Genomic DNA, 15,525 nt, shown 5'->3' on the forward strand with positions numbered 1-15,525 from the left:
ACTTTTTTCGGTCTGTCTTTCGCTCACAATGACTCAGACATTAGATGCACAGGATGTTGAAATCACAACAGTTTCTGGTTTTAGGAAAAAAAAGCACCGAAATATAGCGGGAAGAACCACAGAGGGACAAAAATAAAAGTACAATTCAAAGACAGAAGTGAGAAATAGATTGACGTTGAAGCTCAAAGAAAGGGAAGTGAAACTGTGAAAGAAACCAGTCGTCGGGAAAAAGAAGATTAAGTGAGTGATTTAAAGGAGAAATTAGGAAAGTAAAAGTAAGACTGAAAATATGAGGGGAGAACACGTGGGTGTCATTTACAGGGGCGGAGGTGCTGCATCCTCTTTGTTATTCTGCAGTCATGCTTTGGTATTCAATCGCTTTACCTGCTGGACCCGTTTGCTCTGCCGTCAAGCTGCTCAGCCCATGACAATAATAGACTGTCGAGCTTTTGTGACGCCAACACCCCGGGGTGACATACCTCATCATTTACTCCGTCCTGATACACCAGCAGTGGCAGTCTGGCAGCTTCACACAGCAGCTCTGCCAGCTAGAGTGTGAACAAAAGGAATAGAGGATTTAATTAATGACAAAAAAGTTATTGTGGGAGCTCGTTATCACCAAAAATAATCAGAAACAAGCAGGTGACTTCATCTTTTCAGTGTTGTTTGTGTGTTTGAGAGAAAGTAGGTGAAGTGGGTGTGTCTAAGGCTGACGTTCTTTCACACGCACTCTCAGGTCGCATATAAACCCTGTTTTACCTGTTACGGCCTATATACCTGTAACACACACTCCTTCACCACCACCACCACCTGACACTGTGTGAGCGGTGTTAAAGCTACACTTTACCTGCGGGAATATCTCTCTCTGTTGTTCACCTTTGGACCATCATAGTTTATTTTCACCGGGACGACTTGGACTTTATCCAGATTATTTCCTCTTCATGCTCATAACGCTGGATTGACTTCTCGCCTGCATCATCCCAAGTAAACAACAAGAGAGCTACATCTCTCTGAACTCGCAAGAGGTGCAGCGTGTCCAACACTCCTGGTGGATTTGCTTGATTTCTCTTGTTTGGAATTGGAAGTTTTACCTGCGAAAGCCTGTGATTGTTCGTTTTCGTGTGAGCAGCTCCTGGGGCTGCAAAATCAAGACACAAGATGATGGAAGAGATGTCCATGATTATGGCCTATGATGCCCAACTTATGGAACAGATGACCGAGGAAGAGATTCTCGCTTGCCTGGTGGGTGAAACAGAACCTAGATTCACAGTAAGACTCACTTGGTCACTTAGATCACCACAACTAATATCAACAACTGATCCACAATGACAGACTAACCATTAATTAGATCCAAAACCATCACATGACTCTAGTATTGGCAAGGTTACTGTTTTCTAGAAAGCATTTGCTTTGCTTGAATACACAAGACACAAAAGGTCTTTGCTTTTTAAGTATTGCTTAAGCCGCTATTAGAGTTCTGATTGACAGTAACACGAAACGCATTCCTCTACATGACAGATATGAGATTCGATACAGAAGGAAATGAATTGTGATTGTTCATTTTAGATATTTGAGATATGGAAATTGTCAATTCAAGCTTAAAGTAAATCTCCCCCTCCATTATTATCCCTTTATGTTTCCTAAATTGTCCGTCCCCCATGCGCTCAGCTTCATCTTATCTCCTACTTATCCCTATCTTGATCTCCTTTTGGGGGCCTGTTCTTGATTCGTCGCGCTCGTAACAGCATCCGGCACCAGATCTGTTTGGAGGAGATTGCTTTCTTCAGACTCAGTCAAATCTGACATTACTGTATTTCATTAGCGTTGACTCTCTTCTTTCCCCCCTCCCTCAGGTCCCAACGGAGGAAGTTACACTAAAGGAAAGCCGGCTTCAAATAATGGATGATGAAGAAGAGCCTTCGGAGAGATACCAGGTCAGAAATCTTTTTCCAGAAACATACATTTAAGTCACTCCACTGATAAGCAAGTCCACTTTCAACCTCAACTTTATCCCTGTTTAATATACTCTGTGTTTTTTGCAGAGGGAGAACCATCGGCTGCAGCAGGCCAGCCTCCGTCTGGAGCAGGAGAACGACAACCTCGCCAACAGACTGATCATCAGCAAGGTCGCCTTGAGGAACGCTCTGGACAAGGTACGATTAGCTGCTGCCCTTCACCAAAAGGGTAAAAGAACTTATTTAAAAAAAAGCATTATCACCTCCTAAAGGTCATCACACAGCCTCTCAGGAGACGGCCGAACTGTAATCTCAACAAAACGTTTCCAGCATAACAACTCTGCAGTTGTACATGAGCTCAAAATGTCAACTATACTCTCCAATAAACAGACCAGCACTACTAAGCATGCTGTCATTTTGTCTGAAGAAATATAAAGCGTACAATATGATTAAAGGGGAACATTTTCAAAATGCATACATGTTATTCCTATGGTCTAAGACAGCCCAAAAAATATTAGTAACCATGAACAGCTCTCTCCCAAATCCAAAAAACTAAAGTGCTAAAACTCAAATTTGCGATGTCATCATATATAAAGTGTGGAGCTGCTCATTAACAATTAATATGAGAGATGTTCTAGATGACACACCCAGGGGAGCGTTCTGAGTATATGGGAACATTTGCTGTTTCACAACCGACAACACTGCAATAGAATAAAGCTCATTTAGGTATAAAAAAGAAAACAAATTTTGGGTCCAATAATCAGTCTCCCATTTATTGTCTTTGGAGCAGCTCCAGACTTTATACCCGATGACATCACTAGTTTGAGACTTACTTCTCTGGTTTTCTGGCTTTGAGAGAGAGTCGCTCATGTTCACAAATATTCATTGAACTTTCCTAGGCTGTGGAAATAACATACTGGGATTCTTATTTTAGGTGGTGTTCCCCTTTAAGGATTGTCAATTTTTCATGAAATGACTCAACAAGATCTTTAAATATTCTAATATAAAGATGATAACCTCTTCTTCTTGTCACAAAAGCCTGGAGAGAAAAAAGGCAAGATGTATTGTTTAATTCATTTTTATTCCGATTTCTGCAGGATTATGTAATACAGTAATTTATTAATTTAGTTGTAGACATTAAATCTGGACCCTATTCTCACATGTTTTTGTGTCTAAGTGACTAAAGGGGACAACAATTTGTTTTAATTGGTCCATTATTGAGGCATAACGCTGTAACCGGCAGCCGCTAAACAGCTTGCAATGTAAACGCTCAGGGCAATTCATCACCATCAGTTTACCTCCACTAAAAGAGCTTGTTTCTGCCACAGACAGGCTCAGTTTGTTAATAGAAGTGTCTGACAACATTATGGAAAGAACCCTACAGAGAAATAAAACGTTTTTCTTACATTTCGGTTGATCCGGTCTGTTTGTTATTGTGTGCAAGTCAAGGAGAAGTCTCGTTCTGAAATCTTGTGTCGCATCCATATTGTCGAAATCAGCTAAATATTTAGCCATTGACATTGAAAAGGTTTTTAGAAAACACTAAGCTTCGCTGAGAGCCTCCATCCTTGCCTCCCTGCACTGGCTTCCAGTTCACCTCCAAATTCACTTTAAATTCCTCCTGTTTGCTTTCAAAGCTCTCAATGGTTTGGCGCCCCCCCTACTCATCTGACCTCCTCAGCCCCCACTCCACTCCTAGAGCGCAGCCTCCTAGTCATCCCACCATCTAACTACAAAAATACAAAGACCTAAACTTGGCACCTAAACTTTGGAACAGTCTCCCACTTTCTCTCAGATCAGCCCCTTCGGCTCCGAAGCTCTTTTAAAACCCAACTCAAAACCGTCCTTTATTCCTGAGCATTTGTGCCCACCTGAACTTTGCCCTGCAGTTCTGTTTTGTTTTGGTTGACTTGTCATTTTCTGATTGTATCTACTGTACAGTATGTTCTCCCCACTTGTGTTTTTATTGGTTTATTGATTCTTATACATTGTTCTTTTGCCACTGTACAGCACTTTGGTCGACTTCTGTTATTTTAAAATGTGCTCTACAAATAAACTAAACTCAAACAAACTCACACAACACCGGCACTCCTCTCTCCAACTCTTGCTCACGTCTTTCAGCAACAAGTTACATGGCACAATAACAAACAGACCGGATCAAGCGAAAGGTAAAGAAAAACATTTTATTTCTCTGTAGGGTCTTTTCCATAATGCTGTAAGACACTTATAATAACAATCTGAGCCTGTCCGTGGCAAAAAAAAAACACTTTTAGTGAACGTAACGGTGAGCAATTGCGCCGAGCGATTACATAGCAGCCCATTCATCGGCTTCCGGTTACAGCGTTCTCGCTCAATACTGGACCATTTTCAAAAATTGTTGTCCCCTTTGTCACTTTAGACACAAAAACATGGGAAAATAGGGTTGAAAAATATAAAAGTTACCCTTTAAGGCCTGAAAATCTGTTTATTTTCTGGACTCTTGGTAATAGAGTTTGGACATGTATGGATCTAGCTTACATCATTTCTGACACACAAAATGAAAAATGTATTCATACAATACAATGATGTTAATCAACGGAGAGTATTTGCTGCTGACCAGAATAGTTTGTGTTTGCAGGCGGAGGACCGAGTGGATGAACTCACCAAAGACCTTTTTCAGACCAGACACGAACTGCAGGCTACAGAAGACGAAAAAAGAGAGAGAGAGGAGGAAGCTGCAGTGGTAAGCTTTGTTATAACAGTCGTTATAGGGTTAATGTAATGGTTGACGATGTGCATGAGTGAAGGATTTCTTCTCTTCTTTACAGTCGAAGGAAGTGTTTCGGAGAGAGCTGCAGAAGACTGAGGAGGAAGTCAGAAGGCAGTCGGGCATCATTGCAGAATACAAACAGGTAGAGAGGACCAATGGTTGGAATCAGTTTGGAATTAGGAAATAATGTATACTTCAATAGAGGATATATTAATAAACAACACAGTGCTCTAATGATGTTGATGCTCTTTCTTCTGCTCAGATCTGCTCAGAGATGACAAAACGTCTGGAGAGGCAGCAGGCCGCCCACAGAGAAGAGTTAGATTCATTCCATGTGAGAATAGTACTCCTCCCGGAGAACTCTACTGTCATCCTTCCTACTTTTATGTCTCTTTTTTCCCTCTGTCATGCTTCCACTTGAACACAGTATCATTAGGGGCGGATTAGTCTTCAATCTGTCTCACAATTTGCCTCTTATTCTCATTCTCCACCTTCCCAGAATAAAGTGAGGGCTTGCTCACGCTGTCGACGCGTCATAGAATCATTTGAACCATCAACTCCAACGTCTCCAACGACAGCAGCAGCGACAGGAATCCGCTGGACGATTGAACCGGTCTGGGAAGAGGACGACGAAGGTCTCAAAAAGGCAGAGCAGGCGGAAAAAAACGACCTGGAGAAGGAGTCCCTCAAGGCCCAGATCACGGAGCTGGAACAGGAGTTGGCCCAGACCAAACTCCAGATGGTGGAGGCCAAGTGCAAGATCCAGGTCAGAGCAGACCATCAAATCATCACACAACACGTATATAAATATACATTAACAGATTTTGTGAATCTAAGCATGCTGTTTCCAGGTTACATCATGCGTTGTCTCTTTAATATGAACAATAATGTAAATGAAACAGAGAACATAAGGTTTGTACTTTTGGGTACTTTCCTAGGAATATACTCATTGCCAGAGAAAGACTTTGTCTGTTGGACTCCGTCGATGTGAAGCATCCTCATGACATGTAGGTCCATATGAAGATAGGAAATAGGACAGGATTCCCCCCCGAGTCTAGACACTGGTGGTGGACACTGGTGGGGGTGGAATAAAACAAAAACAAACGCCACTAATTTTTAACGCATTAATCCAAGGAATACGTCGGTACCAACCATGTTATACTAGATTGTTGAGGAGGAGGTTAAATAACGCTCCAAACTTGCAAAGCTGTCATGGCCATTTCCATAGGGGTCCCTTGACCTCTGACCTCAAGATATGTGAATGAAAATGGGTTCTATGGGTATCCACGAGTCTCCCCTTTACAGACATGCCAACTTTATGATAATCACATGCAGTTTGGAGCAAGTCATAGTCAAGTCAGCACACTGACACACTGACAGCTGTTGTTGTTGCATATTTTTTATGTAAATGCAGTACCTGTGAGGGTTTCTGGACAATATTTGTCATTGTTTTGTGTTGTTAATTGATTTCCAACAATAAATATATACATACATTTGCATAAAGTAAGCATATTTGCCCACTCCCATGTTGATAAGATTATTAAATACTTGACAAATCTCCCTTTAAGGTACATTTTGAACGGATAAAAAATGTGCATTTAATTTGTGACTAATCACGACCAACTATGGACAATCATGGGATTAATCGCAATTAAATATTAAGTAGGTTTTCACATCAAGGAATTGGCTTTTATGTATTGGTGCATAAGATTAACATAGTTTAAGATACATTTAAATTAAAAATAAAAGCAAGTATTGCAAAAATCAAGAAACAATTATGGAATAGAAAGAAAAATACAATAATAACATGAAAAATACTATAGAAAATATGTACAATATATGTACATATATATATTTTTTTTAATTAAATCTATAATAGCCTACTTCGATTGGAAATCAGCCTATTCTTCCAAAGTAAAAAAAATAGATATATTAATAGTACAATAAAGTGGATTTTCTTAATACTGTTAATAAGTTTACTTATTAGTTTTCCTTAAGGAATTAATTTTTGTTAAATTTTTGAGAAATAAATACAATATTACAAGGTCTTTCAGAGAAATACAAGAACATTAACAGTAAATATACACCGAATTTAACTTTTCCTGCTGTATTTCTCACATACACACGTCTGTTTCCTTCTCGTACAGGAGCTGGAGCACCAGAAAGGAATCCTGACCAATGACCTCCAGGATGCAAAGAACACCTGGATCAGTAAGGCCTTCACCTCGCTGCAGACCTCCGGCAGCGGAGGGGGTCTTAACAGTATTAGCATACCCGCACGTGGAGCTCCCGCACTGAGCTGGAATCTCCACCGTGCCTCCTTCTCTGAATGGAAGGCCAAGATGCCGTCGTGGCCTCACAGAGACCACCGAGAAGACGGTGGTCTCTGATGGCTCGGACTGTGAATGTGACACAATAGAAAGATCGGACCTCAGAGTATTTATTCACATTATGTTATGTGCAGTATGTATTCAGTACTGTAGCTGCTATTTCTGGTTTTGTGTTACTAGAGGGCAGTCTAGAGCACAAAACAAGAGAGTACCTGAGAGCACACACAGGTGCTGTCAGACATGTACTCTCTTGTCTGTTTCCAACTACTGAACACACTGATGAAGTTATTTTTTATATTTGTAAACCAAATCCGTGCGCCGGGTGAGTTTTTTTTGTACATAATTCTTTATACTTGTGCTGTACTTCTTGTGTCTTCATTTGTAAACAAATTGAATACAATATTAAAGCAACTGTGACAAGTTTTTTGTGTATGACATAAGGAAACCTGACTCGTGGGTAGAAACCAAGCGGGTCTTTCTGATGGAGGTTTCCTGCGAAAGTAAATCACATTTGCTGTTCCTCTTTCAGTTTGAGCAGGCTTTTTAAGCGCTGATCAGCTGCTGCTCAAACGCACAGACAGACGAGAAGAGAAGAGTCTTCAACAGGCTGCGAGGCGGTTAGTTATCTCTGTACTTTGACTCAAGGGAACAATAGAATAAAAGCAGTCAATATCTTGCATAGGTGAGGGTCCACTACAGTGTTTACAAAGCTCCCACCTGAAGCTCTGATGGCTGCGATGGTTGGCAGTGTGCGCGTCACTGTGACTCTCCTCATGTGTGTTCTCGGAGGCCAAGCGCTCGACCTGCTGAGGGTGACGGCAACATCAGGGAGTGAGTACCAATCTGAGTGAAAATGTGCTCAATGTTTATGTAGTTTGTGAGGCTGAAGGTGTGAGTGTGTTTCCAACATGCAGGAACTTTAATCAAGAATCCAAAAACAGGAAATTATCATTTTGTTGTAATGTTCTTCTACTATATCATGCTGTTGTTTTTATGGTTTCTCATATCCTGTTATTGTGTTTATATTCCTGCACAGTGGTGGAAGAAGTACTCAGATCTTTTATTAATGTAAAAGTAGTAATACTGCAGGTTATAAATATGTTACAAGTAAAAGTCCTCCATTCAAAACTTAAGTAAAAGTGCAAAAGTATCAGCATTAAAATATACTTACAGTACAAAATGTAAAAGTACTCATTATGCAGAATGGCCTGTATCAGAAAATTATATCACTGAATATGAATTATTGATACATTAATGTGTTCATAACTTTAATACTGCAGCTGGTAAAGGTGGGTCTTTCCACCGGGGATCTATAAAGTTTTATATTAACTTAATATAATACATCATAATGTATGTGTTGATTACATTTTGTCATATTATCTGAATCTGCAAAGTAACTTTCGTTTTCAAACCAAATGCAGTGGAGTGAATCAATATTTCCCACTGAGATGTCGTGGAGTAGAAGTATAAAGTAGCAGATAATGGAAATACCCAAGTAAAGTACCTCAGAATTGTACTTAAGTACAGTACTTGAATAAATCACCTCTGTTCCTGCATCTGGAAAAGTGCTCTTTGAGTAAATAAAAAATTATTGAATGAAAAGTAATAGATTTTTAAAATATGATGCTGCTATTACACCCGGAAAATCACACCTCTGTTTAGATGTTTTTTTCTACCTGCTATGAGTGATTATAGAGCCTTTTTGTGTGCCTTATGCCATTATTTTATGTTATTTCTGCCTTTTTTGAGATATTTCAACTTATATTTTATTGATTTTATTTAATATTTGAATGCCTTTTAAAGGACCAGTGTGTAACAATTAGGGCAATCTATTGGCAGAAATGGAATATAATATTAATAAGTATGTTTTCTTTATTGTATAATCACCTGATAATAACAATCGTTGTGTTTTCGTTAGCTTAGAATGAGCCGTTTATATCTACATAGGGAGCGGGTCCTCTTCACGGAGTCCGCCATGTTTCTAAGGTAGCTCAGAAAGGACAAACCAAACTCTGTTAACTTATCCTGCTTGGGCCGGAGTCGATAACGTTACTCGCTCCCGTCGCCGCCGCTCTCTCTCTCTCTCTTGCTTCACCACTCACTCCCCACGTACACACACACACACTCTAAAAAGGCTCTAGAGAGGGACATTCGTGTTTTTGCGTCCGCCACCGTAGTTCTCCAACACACTTTGGCACACGGGAGAGGCTTCAGTTGGTTGCGATCTCCTCAACTCACCGCTAGATACCGGCAGATCCTACACACTGGACCTTTAAGTAGAATAGAATAGAATATATCTTTATTGTCATTGTACAAGTACAACGAAATTTAAATGAAATCCTAAAAAGTGCATGAAACATAAACAATAACGTGCCTATAAAATTATTAAAAAAATTAAATAAACACTATACACACTGGACCTTTAAGTGACAAACAAACAAGAAAAAAGGGAGCAATACAGCCTTTACATAGAAGCAAAAACACGAAATGAATATAAACATCTTCTGCTCTGCTCATGTTGAACATTATGTGTATTTTCTTCCCTCAGATCCTCCCGCCACTCCCAAAGTGCATTGCAGGTGTGCAAGCTACCCAAACGTGACTCTTTGCTCCTGGCCTGAACCCTCTCAGTCCCCACCAACACACTACGTTGCCACCTACAGGTAAATCTGACAGCAGCTGTCCTCTTCCTGGTGACCCCAAACCACTGACCCCTTTTTAGTAAAACAGAGCTCCATCATTTATATGTGTGTTAATGTGTTTTCCAGTGAGAGACACAGACAGCCGGTCACCGAGCAGTGCCATCTCATCCAGCCCGACTCTGCATCTTCGAATCTGACCTCAGCACCGTCACCATCATCTGAGCGGGTACCAGCTTTATTTACCTTTGCAGCAGATACACTGTAGCTGAAGAGGGGAGTTTCCAAAACTCACTCTGATTTAGTCTAAATGAAACCAACACCTCAGTGAATATAGAGAATATTATGATGAAAATGTTACTGTAATGTTGATCCTCTCACCTTCATATCTAAACTGGTCTCAGAGGATTGGAAAACCCCTATTTACATTTCATGTTAAACAGCAGCTGTAAACAAACCACAGACCAGTTTCATGTTTTTCTTGTGAGTCTGAGGTGAAAAGTATGTCAGTAATATAAGAGAAATAAGTGCCGTTGTGCTTGGCTGCTAGCAATTATGAATTTATAATACTGGGAGCATCCATCCTCTCATGCATATATATATCTATAATTTATCGTATGTCTTTACTATTAAGTTTAAATTAAGCTGTCAGTGTGCAAAAATTAGTAAAGTAATTTTTAAATTGAGACATGAAATATACATTAACATATAAATAATATATATAGATATAAAGCTATACATAATATATGACCTAACATCACATATAATCCTGTATCTTTTTTTAATAGCTGTGGCACTGCAACCTGCCCAACCTGAAGCTCCTCACCAACTACATCATCAACGTCACGGCCGTTTATTCTGGAGGAAGCAGCTCCCATCTGTCCAGTTTCATGTTGGAGGATATAGGTGAGAACTGAAATGGTCTAAACGAGAATAGAGAGAGTGATTGATAGACAGTTTAGATTATGATAATGATGATAATGTAGTGTAAACTGTAAAGACACTTTTGTTTTGATTTAAAATTCCTGTCTTTGTCTACTTGTCTTCTTCTGTAGTGAAACCAGATCCTCCCGAAAACGTCCGGGTTTCCCCTCATGATACCAGAAACCTGTTGTTGGTGGAGTGGTCTCCTCCCTCTACCTGGGCTAACCTAGACATCTTCCCCCTAAAATACCAGATCCTGTACCAGTGGGAACACAAGGGCACCCAAAAGTCTGTCAATGTAAGAATAACCTTCATCATCAGCAGCGGCCGCAGTGTGATTTAAAAACTCTACATTATTACACAGATAATCACATGTGGAAGTTCAAAATTACCTCATTTTTGAGGCAACTTCAAAAACGTTTCAGGAAGTTCCGTCATCTGTGGAAATCCTTCCTTCTTCCATTTCAACTAAGTTGTAATGTTTTGTTTTTTTAGAATTGTTTGTTTGAATTCATTTAAAGCATTAAAATGTTTAATTATGGGGCAGTACAGTAGCTTTTCAGTATAAACGTAAACATACACACAATGATTCATCTTATAGTGTTTAGAATTGTAAAATTTTCATTAATGATTACTTTAAACTGACAAATGTTGATTGGAAGGCAGCTTGTTTCCTCATTTAAATGCTCAAACGTGTAAAGATTTGTTTGACATTTTGGGAAATACGCTTACTCATGTTCGTGTTGGTGCTGGTAGGCAAGGGATGACACTACAGGTGAATAGGGTAAATATAATAGATATCACCATGAAACTTCCCCAGTTGGTTATTTACATCAAGACAATTATTTTTTGTATTACAAGTTTTCTGAAATGTTATGTTTAAATATGCAAATGAGGCAGTATCTAATTAAATATGTGCTAATTTGCATCAATTCCCAGAACAGAAATCTGAACTTTAGATAAAGCCATGTTCAAAATTCTTGTTTCATTTTGTTGATGTATCAGAGTCAAAGGTTTTTACAGAGGGAATTTTCTCTTTGTATCACTCCATAAAACAGAATAATAATTGTCAACAGCAGTAAAAAATCCAATTTCGCCATGTTTTTAGGAATAAAATGTTGTATAAATCAAGCTATGAATAATATATGAACAAAGCCCTCTGTAAAAAACTTCAGGATATAGATAGGAAGGAAACTGGAAAGTTTGGTGTATGTAAGTGCTACTGAAGTGGAGATATCTGAGAAAAACCTAATTTTGACAAAGCAGCCTTTAAAAATTTGTATTGTAAAATTCCATACATTTTGCAAGACGCTGCAAGTGAATAGGGTAAAAAAATTAACTAATATACACCACCATGAAACTTCCCCAGTTGAATACTTACATTAAGACGATTATATTTTGTATTACAAGTTTCCTGAAATGGTATGTTTAAATAAGCAAATGAGGCATTATCTAATGCTAACATTGGTTGAATTTAGCAGAAATCTACAGATGCAAACAGACAAAGTAGTAAAATAATCATATATGTGTATTTTGGATGTTTTCTTTCCACTTGTCTGAACTTATATTTTCTCCTCCAGCTGGGTCCATTTGAGACCACCAAGGTTGAGCTGAAGGTGCTGACCCCAGGGAGGACCTACATGTTCCAGGTGTGTGCTAAGGAGCTGCTGGGTCTGGGCGAATGCAGTGACTGGAGCTCACCTGCAAATATCACCATACCAGTAACGAAACTGTAGAGACTCCCTCTCACTTCCTGTTTTATTTAACCGTCACCTCCAGTGTCTTTTATCTGCACAAGCAATGCAAGCAACAGTTATTCATATTTTGTTTTATTTATAAATGGATATTATCTGTACAGTGTACAATCAGCATTTCCACTGAAAATGTTATTTAATTTTTTGTAATATTCTTGGTGTAATAATAATAATATAGAAACCATACTGTAAGACATTGTGATAGTTTGTCAGGGTGTCTGATAGTCTGATCAGTTTTTACCTCAACCGTTTATGACCCCCTTTTGACCTCTTTTAAGACACATTTTACTATGTTTTCATCATTGTGTGGCAGCTCCTCATTTGTGTGAAACATTGAATAAAAACAAGGCATTCGTATTGAATCTGCTGACCAATCAGTCAATGACATTCACCACCAGTGGGGTGACAAACTCTGAGTGTCTGACGCCCAGCGTGAAAGACGGCGGTCTGGGGAGATGCACGTGAAACTTCTCTGGGCTGTAGGAGCCGGGGCCGGGAATAGCAGAGGAATAATTAAGCCTCTTAGTCCGTTGCTGCATGGAGAAGGAGGGCTGGCGCTGGTGGTAAATGTCCGGGTTGATGGTGTCGTATTTTGCCGGTCCGGGGCTCATGGAGAGGTCTTCGGAGGGAGATCCGACCTTCCTCCGGCCTGAGAAGCTGTAGCTGGCACTGGAGGGTTTATTGGGAACCTGGCAGCCCAGTAGATTAGGGAGATTATAGCTGGAGGGAAGAAAAACAATACATGTATTAAGACTGAGCCTCAGAGACTTTTCATTTCAGCAACAGTGATTTAAATGATAAGGCTGGAAATATTCTGCTCCTCAATACTTTCCCAAATCCCCAGCTAAGCCCATTCATTCCTACGGAAGACGTAAATCTTTAAATACATACTCATTTTTCTTTAAAGAGCTAAATTATATGGTAAAAAAAAAGCTGAGCACTGTAGTTTTTTAGCAGATGTTACTCAAACAGGAGTAAATAGTATATCTGTTGGGACCTTATATGTGGGATGCACTCAGAATAAACTAAAGTGTTCATCATAATTACACGTCATCTCATTGCAACCCTGTCTCCCACAAAATTTTAACATTTTTATACAACTAAATCGCATTCTCAGTTATGTTTCAAGGGAAACGTTTTTTCTCCTGGATTATGGTCACAGTTTTAAACAGTTTTAAACAGTTTTAAACAGTTTTAAACACGTATTAAATGTTGTAAATTGAAACGAAACAAAAAACGCAACAAAGCTACTTGGTTAGGTTTAGTACAAAATGTCATGGTTTGGCTTAAAATGACTACGAAAATGAAACAACAAAACATAATGCAACAAAAGTAGTTCATTAGGTTTAGGCAGAAAAGCTACTTGTTTAAGGTTAGTAAAAAAAAAACACATCATGGTTTGGCTTAAAATTACTACTTTTGTTATTTAAGCTATGGACGTAAATTAACCTAGGTGTACGTTGACTTTTGGTTTCACATGGGACACCAACAACGGTCTCCTAGGTGAAAGCCTTGTGTTTGGTTGACCCATCCACGATCCACGTAATTTTTAGGAGACAAGGCTGTCTCATTGATGTGTTTTTAATAGTTTTGGAGCAATAAGTGTGGTCCTATCACCAGCCTTGTCCTTTAAAGTCTCTGTCCTGCTGTCTTCACCTGTTGGGTGCTGGTACGGCATCCATGGAGCGGTATCTGGAGCGAGAGCCGATGGTGTAGCACGGTGGTCTGTGGTGAGCGTTGAGAGGTGGAGCCTTCTCGGGGCTGTAGGCCCCCGGCCCTGGAGTCTGGTACAGCTCAGCTATGAACAGGGATAGAAATTGGTCTTGGTCTTTCCTTTATTATCTTAATTCATTTTAAGGTGTGTCGGTGATGAAGGTATAGAGTAGACTGAAATGTTGTAAATAGTGTGGAGCAGGAGGTTTTTTGTTCGTTTTTATCACCTTTATTATTCACTGTGCGTCTTCCTCTGCCCAAAATGGAGTAGGAGGGAGTTTCCATCCGGCCAAACCGGGTGACCTTGGCACCAATGTGGTACCTCGGTCCTGGACTGGAGTCCACAGAGATCACTACAGAAAAAACAGGATGCACAAACCATCATCCAAAGACCTCGTAAAATGAACTTAAAAACCAATTTAGCATGAAAAAAGAGACATTGTGGAGTGAAAACTGGGGCACTGCAGATAACAGAACATGAATATATAACAACTCACTGGTGCTGCTCATGCGGCCGTGAAAGGAGTACGCCGGGCTGCTGGGCTTGGTGAAGTCATGGTTGATGTATCCGACTGTAGGGGGCAGAGCGTAGCGTCCGGGGCCAGGGCCTGACAAAGAGAGGAAGAGGAGGAGGAGGAGGAGGAGGACGGGGTGATGAAAATGATGCAACAGATTCAGCTCCATGCAGCAGCAGTATGGCACACCCACCACTGGCTCTCTGGCTCTGGGCTACGTTGCCTCTGATGATTTCCATATGGGAGCTCTTTCTCTCATTTTCTATGGTTATGCTTTTTAACGTTCCTCCTCTGCATGTTTTTGGAAAATGGATTCTAAACAAAGTAGACACCTCAAACAAGTATGGAGCAACGGCTGCATAATGCTGTGAGAGAGCACAAAGGCAGCGCTGCTATGATAACACACACACACACACACACACACACACAGATTTCTTGAACTGACCTCTTTCTCTAGCAGAGATTATCGGTCGTTTCTTCATCACCTCCTGCATACTCCTGTCTTTCTTCTTCTTTGTCTCTTCCTCTTTGGTTCTCTTGTCACTTCAGACACATCCTGTTTTTTGTGTGTGTGGCTCTCAGTCTCCAGGTGATCCGTGGCCTCCTGGGCTGAATTATACATGACCGTGAGGTGAAAGAAACCCTATCTTGACCGACGAGGCCCCGGTTACGCCCCAACCTGCTCTCCACCTCCTTTTCTCCACCAAAGTCCCCTCAGGGCTGAATGTTTTTAACAACCAGGGCCAAAGAGTTGACTCAGAGAAACAGTGATTGTCTTGGACACATCTTTTAAAGTTAAATAGAGATGCAATTCAGAGTTAAAGTGCTTTGTTTAAGTAAAGCACTGCAACAATAATGTCAGTAACACGTAATGTAGTTCATCCTATTCTGAGGCATTAGGTTACTACAACAGTATGTGTGGTGACCCACTCAACTACACTCTCCT

General features: G+C 40.1%; 3 protein-coding genes across 3 annotated transcripts; 2 read left to right on the forward strand and 1 right to left on the reverse strand.

Annotated features, from left to right (window-relative positions):
* Positions 1-754: 754 nt before the first annotated feature.
* On the forward strand, positions 755-7,405 carry LOC119475015 (rab GTPase-activating protein 1-like). The gene is made up of 8 exons (XM_037747451.1): positions 755-1,242; positions 1,854-1,934; positions 2,043-2,153; positions 4,573-4,677; positions 4,763-4,846; positions 4,967-5,038; positions 5,204-5,470; positions 6,852-7,405. The coding sequence occupies exons 1-8, from the start codon at positions 1,159-1,161 to the stop codon at positions 7,092-7,094; spliced, it is 1,047 nt and encodes a 348-aa protein (XP_037603379.1). The 5' UTR covers positions 755-1,158; the 3' UTR covers positions 7,095-7,405.
* A 100-nt stretch (positions 7,406-7,505) lies between these two features.
* Positions 7,506-12,713, forward strand: ebi3 (Epstein-Barr virus induced 3). Its single transcript, XM_037747452.1, has 6 exons — positions 7,506-7,865; positions 9,583-9,697; positions 9,803-9,902; positions 10,462-10,579; positions 10,729-10,895; positions 12,178-12,713. The coding sequence occupies exons 1-6, from the start codon at positions 7,763-7,765 to the stop codon at positions 12,331-12,333; spliced, it is 759 nt and encodes a 252-aa protein (XP_037603380.1). The 5' UTR covers positions 7,506-7,762; the 3' UTR covers positions 12,334-12,713.
* Positions 12,658-15,073, reverse strand: odf3l2a (outer dense fiber of sperm tails 3-like 2a). Its single transcript, XM_037747453.1, has 5 exons — positions 15,025-15,073; positions 14,562-14,672; positions 14,292-14,417; positions 14,008-14,149; positions 12,658-13,071 (listed from the first exon to the last, which is right to left on the reverse strand). The coding sequence occupies exons 1-5, from the start codon at positions 15,071-15,073 to the stop codon at positions 12,726-12,728; spliced, it is 774 nt and encodes a 257-aa protein (XP_037603381.1). The 3' UTR covers positions 12,658-12,725.
* Positions 15,074-15,525: the final 452 nt, after the last annotated feature.

This window comes from Sebastes umbrosus, chromosome 16 (assembly GCF_015220745.1).
Source record: "Sebastes umbrosus isolate fSebUmb1 chromosome 16, fSebUmb1.pri, whole genome shotgun sequence".
NCBI classification, from domain to species: domain Eukaryota; kingdom Metazoa; phylum Chordata; class Actinopteri; order Perciformes; family Sebastidae; genus Sebastes; species Sebastes umbrosus.

Excerpts from the sequence above, each read along its gene's own strand:
- LOC119475015 (XM_037747451.1), top strand. The coding sequence starts at position 1,159 with ATGATGGAAGAGATGTCCATGATTATGGCCTATGATGCCCAACTTATG. Across the intron at positions 1,935-2,042 it reads AGCCTTCGGAGAGATACCAG|AGGGAGAACCATCGGCTGCA; the intron begins GTCAGAAATCTT and ends TGTTTTTTGCAG. Across the intron at positions 4,847-4,966 it reads TCATTGCAGAATACAAACAG|ATCTGCTCAGAGATGACAAA; the intron begins GTAGAGAGGACC and ends TCTTCTGCTCAG.
- ebi3 (XM_037747452.1), top strand. The coding sequence starts at position 7,763 with ATGGCTGCGATGGTTGGCAGTGTGCGCGTCACTGTGACTCTCCTCATG. Across the intron at positions 7,866-9,582 it reads GGTGACGGCAACATCAGGGA|ATCCTCCCGCCACTCCCAAA; the intron begins GTGAGTACCAAT and ends TTCTTCCCTCAG. Across the intron at positions 9,903-10,461 it reads CGTCACCATCATCTGAGCGG|CTGTGGCACTGCAACCTGCC; the intron begins GTACCAGCTTTA and ends TTTTTTTAATAG.
- odf3l2a (XM_037747453.1), bottom strand. The coding sequence starts at position 15,073 with ATGCAGGAGGTGATGAAGAAACGACCGATAATCTCTGCTAGAGAAAGA. Across the intron at positions 14,418-14,561 it reads CGGCCGCATGAGCAGCACCA|TGATCTCTGTGGACTCCAGT; the intron begins GTGAGTTGTTAT and ends TTTTTTCTGTAG. Across the intron at positions 14,150-14,291 it reads ACGCACAGTGAATAATAAAG|CTGAGCTGTACCAGACTCCA; the intron begins GTGATAAAAACG and ends CCCTGTTCATAG.